The sequence below is a fragment of the Hemiscyllium ocellatum genome, chromosome 12 (assembly GCF_020745735.1).
Source record: "Hemiscyllium ocellatum isolate sHemOce1 chromosome 12, sHemOce1.pat.X.cur, whole genome shotgun sequence".
Taxonomy (NCBI): Eukaryota; Metazoa; Chordata; class Chondrichthyes; order Orectolobiformes; family Hemiscylliidae; genus Hemiscyllium; species Hemiscyllium ocellatum.
In genome coordinates, this window is record NC_083412.1 from 51,327,190 (window position 1) to 51,343,408 (window position 16,219).

General features: G+C 42.1%; 1 protein-coding gene across 3 annotated transcripts in view; it reads right to left on the reverse strand.

Moving 5' to 3' along the window:
- riox2 (ribosomal oxygenase 2) overlaps window positions 1–16,219 on the reverse strand; it is a 60,516-nt gene that overhangs the window by 1,980 nt on the left and 42,317 nt on the right. For all 3 annotated transcript variants that reach the window (XM_060833034.1, XM_060833032.1, XM_060833033.1), the window contains one exon: window positions 9,581–9,685. In XM_060833034.1, coding sequence (XP_060689017.1) covers window positions 9,581–9,685 — 105 coding nt within the window. The remainder of the gene's footprint in view (window positions 1–9,580; window positions 9,686–16,219) is intronic.

Consider the following 16,219-nt stretch of genomic DNA (forward strand, 5'->3'; position numbering starts at 1 on the left):
AACTGTCTTAAAACAGATGGGTTCTTTACAACACTGTTCTACTCATAGCAAGATTAAATACAATAAACAAATCAGAAAATGCCCAATTCTTATCTGTTACATTTTGAACGACTTTTTCATAAATTCTATTTCCCACTGCATGATCGTCTACTCCATGTGTTTCTCAGTAATGTGTTTCTCTTGTCCTATCCAAATAACTACATACACAAGATGCTACTTATGCTCAGCAAGGACCATCCATATGACAGAATTGCAACATTTCTCCAGGGTCCTCATACAACCATCATTAGAAAACATATGAAGGTGAAGCTCAAATTAGATTTCATTTAAATAATGAAACAGAATGAAATAAGATCAACATCAGAGGTCTGGCTTAAGTCAGGGCTTTGCAAGTCATACACTGCGATCTTGATGAGATTTTACAGTTATGAGCTACAAATCAGTGCCTACTGTGAAGCTTGTCTGAGCACCAACAACTGCGGGACCTTTAAAGCCTCTAGTTTGTCAAGTCTACCAGATCAATCTCTGAGGCCCATTTGTTGCTGCAAAATCAGTGCACAAATATGCTTTCAATTTGATGATAATGTTTTAATTTAAAAGCTAACAATTCTCTTGTTTTCTAATTCTAGTGATTTATGTTAGAATCTTGAGGTTTTGTTCTTCTGGCCCAGAGAACCTCTTCTGAAATGTCATCTTGGAAACTGAGAACTTTATGGCCAATTAGCCAATTTTCTTTTCAAGATGGTGACAGAATAGGGTTCCTGAGATGGGGCTTGTCTGCTCCAATTGCTTTTCTTTTCTTTCTTCTCTCATTTTTTTACTCTTTTTTTTGAGGTTTTTTTTCACCTTACCTTCTGGAGGGAGCTCAGCAATGGAGGCAGCGGCAATGGCAGCAGCTGCGGGCCTGCAATGGGTCTTTGATATTTGGTGTAACACTGCTGCGGCTTCTTCAAGGTCCGAAGCAAGGAAGTGGTTTGAGGGTTTGGTGTTGTATCAGATTGGGATTCTCACCATCTGCAGCAAGGTATCTGGAAAGCCCAGATGGCAGTCAGTGGCAAGGTGTCTGGACCGGACTCTAGTATCTGGTGGGGAAGGTTGCGGGGGTGGGGGGGGGGAGAGGAGGGTTGAGTGAGAGCAAGAGAGACCAAGACCAGCACAGAGTTTTGGCGTGCTACAGAGCAAGCAGAGTGCTGAGAAGTTTAACTTATTGTGGGAAAGCCCCCATAGGAGAGTCTGCAGGCCCATACCTAATGTTACAACACAGGGTAAACTCTCCTGCTTAATTCAAACCAGCAGCACAGAAAAGATTTATCCTGTGCAGTAACCTGTGAAAATTCAAGACACCAAGAATTATTAAAAGTAAAAATTAACTTTATTTCTTAAAGTATAACAGAGAATGATTAACTAACAACTATTTACAACTCCTTCCTGTAACCTATCTTTCACTTTCCCCTTCTACAATACTAGTCCAATAAAACCCCAGATTAAGATTTACAAAACAAAACTTTTATCTCAAAATCAGGCAGCTTTCGGTTCTTCCCTGTATTCCTGTCTTCTTCTTGTTGGGGATTCTGCTCGACAGATTACTGATCAATAAAGGCACCTTTAAGAGAGCAATTCTCGAGGCAGCTTGCAGATGCTGGCTTGGCAGTTCTCCTCTCAACTGTTCAATTTTCCTCAGTCTTATACCCCCATTGTGTCACTGGCTTTTAAGATTGTCAAAATACTCAATTCAAACTTGATTGGGATGTGGGTATTTTTCGGGGTATAATTTAAACTGATTGGCTGAATTTGAATTTGTTTTTGTCTCATAGCAACTCAGCCAGTGCTATCTGTTCTGAACCAAATGTTACTTTGTAAATTCTCCAGCACTGTGTGTGCTTGCCAAGTCCTTCACTCTCTTAAAGGTATAAGTACGCTTATACACCTTCATTAACACTAAAGAAGAATGTAATTCTATAGTTTTTCAACTTTATACTAAGAACAACTATGCAATTCTCACTACCATAAAAGCCAGCTTTCTGCCAATTCAGTTCATTCCATGATATCCAGAAATGGATAAGCATATTTGATACAACAAAGACTGGTGGCTCTAACAATATTGACCAAAGAAAGCTTGGTTTTGTTCACAAAATTCAATTCCGTCTACTACAGCCCCATCAGCTTATTGCAAATCATTACTAGAATGACAGTAGCGGTTGTTAACACTGATGTTAATATGATCCTACATAAATCAACTTTTGCACCAATGTTCAGCTCATTATGGTCTTATTTCAAATAAATAATGGAGCTCTATCCTCTAGGTATGGTGAGAGTAGGTGCCTTGACATAAAGACATTTGTGGTGGCACAGTGATTAGTACGGTTGCCTCAGTGCCAGGGACCTGGACTTGATTCCAATCACAGCCGACTTTCTGTATGAAGTTTGCACATTCTCCCCGTATGGGGATGGGATTTGTTGGGTGTTCTTGTTTCCTCCCACAATCCAAAGATATGCAAGTGGATTGACCAAATTCCCCATAGTGTTCAGGGACATGTACATTGGGTGCTTTTCCCATGAGAAATACAGAGTGGGGGGGGAATGGGTCTGGATGGGATGCTTTTGAAGGGTTGGCGTGGACTTGTTGAGCTGAATGGTGTTTCCATGCTGTGAGGATTGTATAGAGAATAAAATTCTGTAAGCTGCGAGCAAGAATTAGGACTTTTGATGAAATGAAAGTCTTTGGGCAAATCTAGAAGGATTCAGGGAATGGGTTCATGTGGAACCCATACTTTTCAATACAGTTTGATGCAATGTTGTGCAGTTAGGCAAAGACAGTTGCAAACCAGCTGTTTAAATATGAATCTAAGAGATTTAAATTGGTTTTCCCTTGTCCAATACATACAAAAACAACTTTAATGAAATTCCTCGAAAATAAAATCCAGTTTAATTATGTTAGAGTTGTTCATTCAGATACTTTGATATCTTCTTTTGCTTCTGAACCACAAGACCTATATTCAAGTCCCACTGCTCCAGAGGTATGTAACAACATCACTGGTCAGGTTGATTTAAAAATATGAAATGCCTGTGCAAGCACTGTGCCCACTCACTGAAATTCAATGTCTGTTGTCATCTTTAGAGCAGTTTTCTTTTGTGAAACAAATTTCAAAGGAAATTGTGCCAAGCAAGTGTATAACATAAATCTTTAGTTAACACCATTGAACAGACCATTAACATTTGCTAAAATGTAAGCAGCTGCAAAGTGCCAACTTGCTACAATATCCTGGTACTTTTATTGAACAAAGCTCACTTGCAGCCTCCAGTGGCAAGAAGCCTGTATGGCAAGGGCTGCAAATTCCAAAAGCCTGATGCTTTTATGAGTGGTTAATATTGAAGTGTGTGGTGCTAGAAAGGCACAGTCGGTCAGGCAGCATCCAAGAAGCAGGGGAATCGGCGTTTGAGCATAAGCCCTTCGGCAGGAATGAGATTTGTGGCCCATGGGGGCTGAGAGATTAATGGGATGGGGGGGTGGGGCTGGAGGGGGAGGTAGCTGGGATGAAATAGATAGATGAAGTGGTGGGGTGAAGGTGATAGATCAGAGGGGAGGGTGGGACGGATGGATGGAAAGGAGGATGGACAGATAGGACAGTTCAAGAGGTCAGTGCCGAGTTGGAAGGTTGGATCTGGGATAAGGTGGGAGATAGGGAAATGAGGAGAGTGCTGAAATCCACATTGATCCCAAGTAGTTGGAGGGTCCCAAAGCGGAAGATGAAGCGTTCTTCGTCCGGGCGTCGGGCAATTAGGGTTTGGCAACAGAGGAAGCCCAGCACATACATGTCCTTGGCAGAGTGGGAGGGGGAATTAAAGTTTTCGGCCACAGCACGATGTAGTTGTTTAGTGCGTGTCCCACAGAGATGCTCTCTGAAACGTTCCGCAAATTGGCATCCTGTCTCCTCAGTATAGAGGAGACCACATTGGTAGCAACGGACACAGTAGATGACAGGAAGCAGGTAATTCTCTGTCAGACATGGAAGGATCGTTTGGGGCCTTGGACAGAGGTAAGGGTGGAGGTGTGGGTGCAGGCTTTGCACTTCTTGCGGTGGCAGGGGAAGGTGCCAGAAGTGGAGGCGGGGAGTGAAACATATCCTTGATGGTGGGGTCTGTTTGCAGGTGGTGGAAATGGCAGAGGATGATGCAATGTGTCCTGAGGTTGATGGGGTGGAAGGTGAAGACCAGGGGGGTTCTGTCCTTGTTGTTATTGGAGAGGTGGGGTTCAAAGGGGGAGGTACGGGAAGTGGAAGAGATGCACTGGGAGGAGATATTGCGGTCTTTGAAGAAGGAGGCCATCTGTGATGTTCTATGGTCGAATTGGTCTTCCTGGGAGCAGATGGGGCAGAGGTGGAGGAATTGGGAATAAGGGATAGCATTTTTACAGGAAGCAGGGTGGGAGGAGGTGTAACCCAGGTGGCTTTGGGAGTCAGTGGTTTTGTAGTAGATATCCTCATTGAGTCAGTCACTGGAAATGGAGATGGAGAGGTCCAGGAAGTGGAGGGAGGTGTCCAAGATAGTCCAGGTGAACTTGAGGTCAGGTGGAAAGTGTTAGTGAAGTTCAACCTCTTTGTGGGAGCATCAGGTAATGCTGATACAGTCATTGATGTAGTGGAGGAAATGATGGGGAATGGTGCCGAGTCGTGTTGGTACATTTCTAGCTGGTATTTCAATGCATATTCAAATATTAGACGATAACAAAATGGAAATCAAATCTTAAGTTTTAAACTAAAACTTTTAGGGTTCCAACCCTTATTTTGAAAATATTCAAATTTTTGACAGACAAAGCTAAATGATTCCACAATCAACAAATCAAACAGGGCTTTTGCCTGAAACATCGATTTTCCTGCTCCTTGGATGCTGCCTGACCTGCTGTGCTTTTCCAGCACCACACTCCTGACTCTAATCTATAGCATCTGCAGTCCTCACTTTCGCCTAGATGTTTACTCAGACCCCATCCAGAATTCTGCATCCAGTTTGGGTTTAGAAGAAGTACAATGGAGTCTTACCAACCGCGTACACGACTGGAAGTGTTAAACTATTAAGGCAGTGTACACAAGCCTGGTTTGTATTCCCTCAAGTTAAAAGACTGCAATTTCCCTTCCCACGTGGTTAAAGATGCCCTCCAACGCATCTTGTCCACATCCCGCACCTCCGCCCTCATACCCCACCCCTCCAACCGTAACAAGGACAGAACGCCCCTAGTGCTCACCTTCCACCCTACAAACCTTCGCATAAACCAAATAATCCGCCGACATTTCCGCACCTCCAAAAAGACCCCACCACCAGAGATATATTTCCCTCCTGACCCCTTTCCGCCTTCCGCAAAGGCCATTCCCTCCGTGACTACCTGGTCAGGTCCACGCCCCCCTACAACCCACCCTCCCATCCTGGCACTTTCCCCTGCCACTGCAGGAACTGTAAAACCTGTGCCAATACCTCCTCCCTCACCTGTATCCAAGGCCCTAAAGGAGCCTTCCACATCCATCAAAGTTTTACCTGCACATCCACTAGTATCATTTATTGTATCCGGTGCTCCTGATGCGGTCTCCTCTACATTGGGGAGACTGGGCGCCTCCTAGCAGAGCGCTTTAGGGAACATCTCCGGGACACCTGCACCAATCAACCACATCGCCCCGTGGCCCAACATTTCATCTCCCTCTCCCACTCTGCCGAGGACATGGAGGTCCTGGGCCTCCTTCACCGCCGCTCCCTCACCACCAGACGCCTGGAGGGAAACTCCTCATCTTCCGCCTCAGAACACTTCAACTCCAGGGCATCAATGTGGACTTCAACAGTTTCCTCATTTCCCCTTCCCCACCTCATCCTAGTTCCTAACTTCCAGCTCAGCACTATCCCCATGACTTGTCCAGACTTGCCCTACCTGACGATCTCCTTTTCCACCTATCCACTCCACCCTCTCCTCCATGACCTATCACCTTCATCCCCTCCCCCACTCACCCATTGTGCTCTATGCTGCTTTCTCTCCACCCCCACCCTCCTCTAGCTTATCTCTCCATGCTTCAGGCTCACTGCCTTTATTCCTGATGAAGGGCTTTTGCCCGAAACATCGATTTTGCTGCACTTTGGATGCTGCCTAAACTGATGTGCTCTTCCAGCACCATTAATCCAGGCTAATCAATATGCTGATAAAGGGATTTGATAGGGTACATGAAATAGGGTCTGCTCTGTTCGGGAAATCCAGAAAAAAGGCCAGTATTATACAAGAAGAGTCAGATCATTCAGAAGAGGAATCTGGAAGCACTTCTTCACACATTGGAGAGTGAAACTGTGGAAGACCATCCCTAAAAGGTTGTGAATGCTAGGACAATTGAAATTTTCAAGCCTGACTTTGGTAAGGGTACAGAGTAAGAGCAGGGAAATGACCATGAGTTACGCATTAGCAATAATCTAAGTGAACAACTGAACAGGCTCAAGGGACTGAACAGCCTTTTTTTCCATTCCTATGTTATAAATGTAGCGAATTTCTCAAGTACAGTCACAATATATTTCTATAACAATGAGACATAGAAACAAGGGGAAGACCATTTTAAGGCCCAAAATATCATCCACTTAATACTGGACACATAGCAAACCACTCAAAATTTGGTCCATTACTATCTGGAATAGAACCGGTGCTGATGTGATGCCAAAAGGCAGTTGCTTGTAGCAGAATGGTCTTCTTCACGTCACTATTGTGTCAATGGCAGCTGGGACTCCTTCATGACCACCACCCGCAACAGATTCATTTTTGAGAATTTCTTTCCCCGGCCAGTCCAGTGAGCAGGTCCTCAATGCATGGAAGTGGGTATTGATCCACACACAGGGCAGAGTTGGCTGTGACCTTAACATCACCACAAGGCCTGATCTGCACAATCTGTTTTTAAGATAGGACTGGCCCATTCACTGGTAGTTTCTGATTCTAATGCTTCCATGTTCATAAGCTGTCCCAGTTCCACCTCCACTGTAGGCTGGATGGTGTACAGTACTGGATGTGCCTTCAGACTCCTGGGACAAGCCTCCCTCTTCAAACGAAGTTTAATTTCTACTCCTTTCATTTTCCCCAGGGTTTCCCAGAAGACATCTATATACATGTTCAAAATCTCTTGCAAACTCGTTTTTGAATCTACCACCCTATTAACCATGCCCCAATTTAACTTTAGTTTCTGCAACCAGGAGCATCAGAATAATGCTGAGTAGTTGCCTGTTGCTATGTATGGAGACAGTTTAGTACAGTGGTCCCTTAGCTGTACTTTTATCAGCATATAGCTCTTCGGTGGCAGCATTCATCCAGTGTATGACTGCAGTATAATCTTGGCAGGCTTCAATGGCAGTGTCAGAGACTCCGCTGCATCTGTATCCATTGCATTTTCACTGTCGCACCCTCAAATTTGGGAAGAACCCAGATATGACCAACATCACAAAAACTCTGCTGACTCTGGGCCTCTATTTCTCTCACAAACCCAGCTGATGCTCAGTCTACTCCCTGGCTGGCAATTTGTACCTTATGTCTTGTCCTCGTAATTATTCTCCTTTCGCTTGTCCTCTGAATTATTTATCCTTCTCCTACTTGATTGTACCCAGCAATTTCAGGCAACATGGCCCACTAACTTATACTTGTGGCACTGGGCTTCTTCAGTCTAACATGTTGACTCCTTACGGCCACTCTTGTGACATTAGCAGCATTCCATGGTTGACACTGCACTCTGCTGAATTTCTGCTACTCTATGCACCCAGGTGTCATCACTCAACTGTGCTGCTTTATTGTGGCAGCAATTTCAAAAGCTGCCTTGAAATTCAGATCTCTCCTTGTTAGTAGCTTCTACTGGATGGCTTTGCGTTGGACACAACAAACCACAATCCCACAAGGCATCTTGGAGGAACCCTCGAATTCATAGTGTTCCACTAACCTCTTTAAGGAAGCCACAAACTGGGTGATGCAATCTCCTTTGTGCTGTACATGTTTGTAAAAGTGGAAACGTTCTCTGGTTATCAGTGGCTTTGATGCAAAGTAACTCCCAACTCTTTGCAGAGTTCTTGGTATGTCTTTTTTGCGGGTTTCTCTGTCTACACCAGACTCATTAGAATCATGAAGGCCATGCTCCTAAAGGTACTGAAGGAAACTGGTACATTTTGTCTTCAGCCACCTCATTCACATTTAAATACACAGCAAAACTTTTGTGCATAGCTTCCAACGTTCTGTCTCTTCATCAAACAAGTTGCATCACTCCAAACTGGCCCGCCACTGTGTTTTCCTGCCACTCGAGTTTAGTAGCCAATTGCATCCAGAGTTCCCTCGTGACTGCTCTCTGCCAGGACTCCAAAAAGTTCCCGAGTCAGTACTCCTTTTTCAGCGGTTGGCTGAGGCCTGAGTCCCCTCACAACCACTGCTCTCAGCCCGCTTCTCTTGCATCGACTGCAGCCCGGATTCCCTCGTGATTACTTCCCTTGACAGTATCTCCATAATCCTGGGCCATCATTCCCCCCGATTAAAAAAAAAGAGCATTTAGACACAGTTTGTAATTTGTGGCCCGGATCCAGTCCTTGTCAACAGTTGCGTTTGTGGTTCATTAAAACCAGAAATAGAGCATAACATAGATGGAGGATAAACCTGAACAAGGAATACTTTATTGCGTATCCTCTCAGCTCCCACAGGTGGTGCTAGACTGCTCCTCTAGCTCCTACCTCCAGGTCACCTGACCCACCGTCTTAAAAAGGCAACACACACATACATAACACTATTGTGTCCCAATCCTGAACCTACCACAATGCCCTGGAACAATTTAGTCTGATTTATTGCTAACTGGATATCCCAATCCAACCTGCACTGGCCAGGTTCAAAATAACTTGGGGTCAGGATCTTAGTGGTGAATTAACAGAGGCTACTGGCACAAACTTGATGGTTCCACCACTTTAAATTTGACTCCAAACTGTTTTAAAAATACAGCCCCACATTTTAGGAAGAACATCATCTATTTATCTAGGAGGCAATATGACGTAGATCAACTGATACCCAGATTCCAAGGGCTAAATTATGAGTACATTACCTAAATTATGGTGTATTTTGTTAAAAATTAGATTTAAGAGATGTGCAAAATGAAGTTCATGCATCTTTTCCCCTATATCTATACTGTTTCAATGGATTGAAGAATCTAGACTCAAGGGAGATAGCCCAAACATTAGATTTATTAGGACCCTCAAGGTATGAAGATAGGAAACAATTTTACACACAAAAGGTAAATTAAGTTTATAACTCTCAATTGATGCTGGATTATTTGTTAATTGCAAAACTGAGATTGAGAGGCTTCTATTAACCAAAGATAATAAGGATTATGGGGAAGGTGGGTGTTTGGAGTTAAGTCACAGCTCAAGTCTGAATAAGCTGGACGCCTTCAAGGCCTACATCTGTTTTTATGTTCCCATATTTCTATTGTTGGATTATATACCTTTAACTCATATTGGTTTTCGCTCCTCCTCAACCTGAAAAGTGTGGGAGTTCAAGTAAATCTTAAACACATTAAGTTAAGTTTTAAGAAAGGAGAAGCATTCTCACCCGAAAACTTTCTTCTTCTTCATTATCCTCAACTCCCATCATGTGGTTCTCTCTGCTATTTTTCAGAGAATGATATACATACACCATCATATCTCGAGATTCATCCTAATAAAATAAAACCATAAAATTACAATTTGAACTAACCAATGTTATTTTGTCCTCCACAGTTTCAAGTGCCTATCTGTTCTCCTATCCCTTCCCTTTTCCTTCAATTATTTCTCCAACTTATTAAATGTTGACATCATCTTCGTTTGAGTTATTAACACTGGTAGTATATTCATCAACTCTTACCTCTCTTGTGTTCAGATCTAAACATCTTACATTTAACCTCTACTTCTCCCTGTTCTATACTTTTCAATCTCTTTCTTCTCTGCCGATATTAATGACATTGGCTTCCATGCACACAAAGCCAGAGTTACTCTCTATTTCTGAGATGTAATTTGTGTCTACTGCTGTAAAGGTATACAAAATATGTGCTCAATGTTTCTGCCATTTTCTCAATTTCTGTGATAATTTCCACTGTCTCTGCTTCTAAGGGGATAACTTACCATAGCTACTCCTGTACTTTTTATATATTTGTAAAATATCATACAATCTGTTTTGTGTTCCTGGCTAGTTTACCCTCATGTGGTGGCTTTTCAATTTCAAAAATACTCCCAATATAAAATACCATTGCCACTTTAAAAGCTTCTTTTAAGCGGATACTGTCTATTAACCCAAGCTAGTGTGAAGGTACAGGAGGTAATAAAGAGGGCAAATGGAATTTTAGCATTTATTGTTAAAGAAATGGAGTATAAAAGTAGGGAAGTATTGTTTTCTCTGTACAAAGCATTAGTAAGACTGCATATGGAGTACTGCTTACAGTTTTGGTCCAGAGATGGGAAACACTTGCCTTATGAGGACAGATTGAGCAATGTAGGCCTAAACTCAAGTTTAGAAGAATGAAATAAGATAATAATTGAAGTATACAAAATGCTAAAGGAGTTTAACAAAGTAGATGTAGAGTGGATGTTTCCTCTTGTGGGGCAATCTTGAATGACAGGTCATAATTTTAGGCTGGAGGGGGCAGACTTAAAGCAGAGATGAGGGGAAATAATTCTCTCAAAGGGTCGCAAATCTGTGAAATTCTGCAATGAATGTTGCAGCATGAATAAAATTGAGATAGACAAGACTTTTAATTAGTCATGGGTAAAGTGTAATGAGGAGTGGGCAGGAGAGTGGAGTCAAGGCCAAGATGAAACCAGCCATTATTGTGTTAAATGGCAGAGTAGGCTCAAAAGGGGTGAATTGCCTATTCCTGCTCCTACTTCGTATGTAGATTAGATTGCTTACAGTGTACTCATGTAACCTCCCTTGTAAGCCATGAATGGATCTTTCTCACCGAGGTCTTGTATTTCATTGGAATGTATTTTTGTTGAAGATTTTGAATTGTTCCTTAATGCTTTCCCACTGTCTATTTAGTGAATATCTTTTAGTCAATTTAATACAAAACAACCATTATTAAGTCCTAAGTATATAACTGACTTTTTAAAAAAAAGTTTATCTTTGTGATTAAGTATGCCATTTATCAAGTTTAATATAGAATTCAAATGTATTATAATCAGGATATTACAAATGAACTGTGCCTCATTACAGAATACTTATGTAAAATAGTTTTCTCAGTTAATTCAACAGCTTATTGCTCAGGGAAACTACATCATTCAGAAGTCCACAGCATCACAGATACCAGCTGTTCCACAACTTGTCTCATTCTATGGGATATCAAGAAATGACTGAAGGCACCAGACTTCAGGTCAATACACTGGCATTTGTATTGAAGACATGCTCCACAAATTGCCAAGCATGTGATCAAGTTGTCAGTAGATCTACTGACTGCACTGACATCTACCCGGCAATGTTAAAAATTGCCCAGGTATGCCCTGGGCCCAAACAAATCAGGACAAATGCATCTCAGCTGATTACCATTCCATTAGTCTACTTTTAATTAACAGTAAAGCAATACAGGAGTAATCAGCAGTGTTATTAAGCAACACATGCTGAGCAGAACCTTATTGATGCCCATTTTAGGTTCCACCAAGGCCACCCAGCTCCTGACCTCATTACAATCTTGCTTCAAAAATGGAAATTAGAGCTGACTTCTAGTGGCAAGGTGGGAGTGACTGCCCTTGATATCGAAGCAGTCTTTGACCCAGTGAGGCATCAAGGAGTCTTAGCAAAACTAGAACAATGGGAATCAAAGGGAAAATTCTGCACTAACTGCAGTCATACACAAAGGAAAATGCTTATTGGTGGTTAGTAATCTCAACTGGCGGACTTCCCTACAGGCATTTCTCAGAGTAGTGACCAAGGCCCAAATATCTTCAGCTGCTTCATCAAATGATGGCCCCTCCGTCACAAGGTCAATAGTGGGAACATCAGGTGATGACTTCTGACTCCACAGGTACTGAAGCAGTCTATGTCCAAATGCAGAAAGACCTGGATAACTTCCATGTTTGGTCTGCTAAGTGGCAAGTAATAAACATCAGACATTTAGCAGACAATCATTATCTCCAACAAAAGAGAATCTAAGCATCAGCCTATGGCATTCAATGGCATTACCACGACATATTATTACCATCCTGGAGGTTACCACTGGCCAAAAACCGAAAGGGGTTAGCCACATAAATACCGCGGCTATAAGTGCAGATCAGCAGCTAGGAATCCTGCAACAATAATTCACCCCTGGACAAGGCACCAATCAGCGAAGTGATGGAATTCTCCCTACTGACTGGGTGAGTACAGCTCCAATAACATTCTAGAAAGCTTGACACCATTCAGGATAAAGCAGACGGCTTCTCAGCACAGCATTCACAAGCATCCAGTCCCTCCACCACTGACACTCAGCAGCAACGTGCTCTCGATACAAGATGTATTGCAGGATATACCATGGTTCCTTAGATAGCATTTTTCAAACCCTCAACTACTGTCGCCGAGAAGGACAAGGACAGCAGACACATGGGAACATCACCTACAACTTACCCTTCAAGCCACTCACCATCCCATTTGAAAAATATCACAATTCCCTCAGTGTCACAGAGTCAAAGTCCTGGATTTGTGTGCCTAACAGCATTGTGGATGCACCTACATGAAATACTCTAGCAGTACAAGATGGAAGGTCACCCAAGTCCTTATCAAGGCCAAGTAAAGATGGAAAATAAATGCTGGCCCAGCCACTGAAGCCAACATCTCATGAATTCATTTTCTAAAAATTAAATTAATTCATTCATTACTGGCAGCTTAATCTTCTGGGGTACATTATCTTCAGGCAGGGCAGGGAATGGTGCAACAGTGGAGGTGGGTCACATTATTATAATGGAGACAGTTATTTCTAAGGAGGGATAGTATCTTGGAAGGGTTGTAAAATGAGACTTTCTGCATAGAATTTAGGAACAGAAAGGGGGCAGCCGTATTGTTAGGAATTTATTACAGTCCTCCAAACAGTCAATGGCCACTAAGAAGCAGACATGTAGTTAATTCATTATGGTGTGTAAAATTCATAACAGGATGATTACATTAGGGGATTTTGATCATCCCAGTATTAATTGGAATAATCATAATATAAAGAGTTTAGAAAGGGCAAATTTCTTGACATGTACATAGGAGAGCACTTTGTTTACATATAGAAGGGACTGTTCAGTGCTGGATCTTCTTTCTGGGAAATGAAGCCGGATAGGTGTTTGAAGTGAAGCGTTTTATTGATCACAACACTGCAAGTTTTAAATTTGTTATGGAAAATGAGAAAAATGGTTTGCAAAGAACATTTTTAGAATGAAGGTAGATTTTATTAAAATAAAGCAGGATCTGTCCAAAGTAGACTAGGACAGCTAGTTAAGGGCAAGTCTCCAGTAAAACAGTGGGAGGCCTTCAAAAAGGTACTGGGAGGAGTTCAGGCCCAATATGGCCCCTTTAGGTTGAAATGTAGAAGCAAGAAGCCCAGAGAACCAAAGATCTCTATGAATATTCAGGACCAAATAAAAAGGAAAAGAGAAATATCTAACAGGTACAGAGCAAAACAATGGAAGCCTAGTGGAGTACAAGAAGTGCATGGGGGATCTCAAGAAAGCAATAGGAAAGCAAAAACAGGGCATGAGAAAATATCAAGGGGAACAGAATAACTAGGGAACTTGATAGGGTCAGTTAGGGATCAAGGAGGCAATCTGTGCATGAGGCTAGAGGATACTGGTGGAGTGGTGGACTTCACATCTATCTTTACTTGGGAGAAGGAGGATGCAATACAGAACTCAAGAAGACAGACTATGAAGTTCTTGAACAAACTGATATAAGAAGCAAGGAGGCTTGTGCAAATTTAGAAGTGCACAGATCCTATGGTCTGGATGAATTGTATCCCAGGCTGTTGTGGGAGAAAAGGAAGGAAATTACAGGGGACCTGATCCAAATTTTTAAATTGGCTTTCAGTTTAGAATAAGGTATTAGAGATAGACCAGGGTACTACACAAACAATGAGTCTAATCTCAGTGTAGGAAAACTAGCATGATTTAGTTAAAGGGAGATCATGCCAAACAAATTTGGTGAAATTTTGAGGAGGTGACCAAGTGTTTGAACAAGGATAAGGCAATTAATGTTGTTTATATGGATTTCAGCAATGCCTTTAACAAAGTTCCACATAGGAAAATGGTAAAGAAGGTAGAAGCTCATGGGATCCAAGGTAACTTGGCAAGATAGATCAAAAATTAGCTTAATGATAGGATAGGGCAGTGGTAGAAGATTGCTTGTGTGACTGGAGACTAATATGTAACAAGATCAGTGCTGGGTCCTTTATTAATTGTGATATTCATAAATAATGCAGATGAGAAAGTGAGAGGGATGATAAGTAAGTTTGCAGATGACTCAAAGGTTGGCTGGATAGTTGACCATGAGGAAGAAGCCGTTAGGCTACAGGAAGCTATCAACAGATTGATCAGATGGGTAAATCAGTGGCAAATGGAGTTTAACCGTGATAAATTTGAATTCATACACTTTAGAAGAGGGAACAAGACAAGGGAGTATTCAATGAAAGGAGAGAGACAAGAAGCTTGGAGGAACTTAGGGATCTTGGGGCACATGTCCACAGATCCCTGAAAGTGACAGGACAGATTAATAAGACTAGTTAAAAGGCATATGAGTCACCTTGCCTTTATCAGTTGTGACACAGATTATAAAAGCAGGCTGGTTATGTTGGAATTGTACAGAATTTTGGTTGGGCCAGAACTGGCGCGCTATGTGCACTTCTGGTCAACAACTAAAGAAAGGATGTAATTGCATTGAATGGCGTGCAATGGAGATTTACCAGGTTGTTGCCAAGGATGGAACATTTTAGCTATTAAAAAAAAAGGCTGAATAAGCTTCAGTTGTTTTCTCTGGAGACAAGAATGTTGAGGGGGGTCCTTAAAGAGGTGCATATGATAGAGGGGTCACAACAGGGTGAATAGAAAATGGCTGTTCCCCTTAGTTGAAGGGTCAATAACAATGGACATTTTAAAGTAAAAGATAGGAGTTTAGAGATCATTTTAAGGAAAAACCTTTTTGCCCAGAGGGTAGAAGGGATCTAGAATGCACTGGCTGGGAGAATGTTGATGCAGCAAAAATCTCAGCATTTAAAAACTATTCAGATGAGCACTTGAAGTGTCATAACTTAAAAGGCTATGGGCCTAGTGTGATTAAGGATAGATAATAATACAATTTTGGTGGTAGATTTGATGGAACAAAAGGCTTCTTCTGTATTATATGATTCTATGAACCTTGGGGTGAACCTATAACTGAGCAGGACACACTCAGTACTGTTGGGCCCCTTAGCCAGAAATACTCCAGGAATCATCCAACCAATACTCCAAAAGGCAACAGGCTCCACCACAGGGAGAGTCCCTCCATGCCAACTGCTGACCCTGGGTCAGCACCTAAACATATTGGAATCGAAATGGGCACAAATGTGCGACAGGTGACACTTCAATGTAAATAATTAATGTTGTAACAACATATGCGCTTTTAATTATTTTTGAGAAAATGTCATTTTAGCTGGAACTACAGAGTCTATCCATCCTGAGTTCTATATGATGTTTTAACCCTGTCTCCATGGTACCCATGATAGCATCAGATGATGAGATGGTATCCATCTGATTGTATCCTTAACTTTTAAGCAGCATGAACTGTATAGAAAGATCAAAGTGTTAAGATGCACTTGCAGTTGGGATTGTACAATGATTACTAGCCCCATCAGCATCAAAACATTCACAAACAGTGAAAGGTGATACCATACTATTCAGTTTCATTGAACAACATGCACAAAGTCATCTTTCCTGCATTGCTTTGTCCCATGTTACTACACTGCTGGGTGTCAAGGGTGCTGTTCTGACTAAATAATGTCAGTATCATCACAATGCTGTGATTGTCAAGGATCCTCATCACCCATCCACAGCCTCTGTACGTCCACTAACTGCCCACAGCAGAGACTCCCAGCATCAAGCATTGTCCTCAGTCTGACCTATACCAATACAATGCTCTGACCTACGTGGAATCTTTTTCTTATATCCCTTGCATGACACAGTGGAAGGAGATGCTGCTGCATTGCTGATATGCTGGAAAGCATCAAGTAACATTGTGATT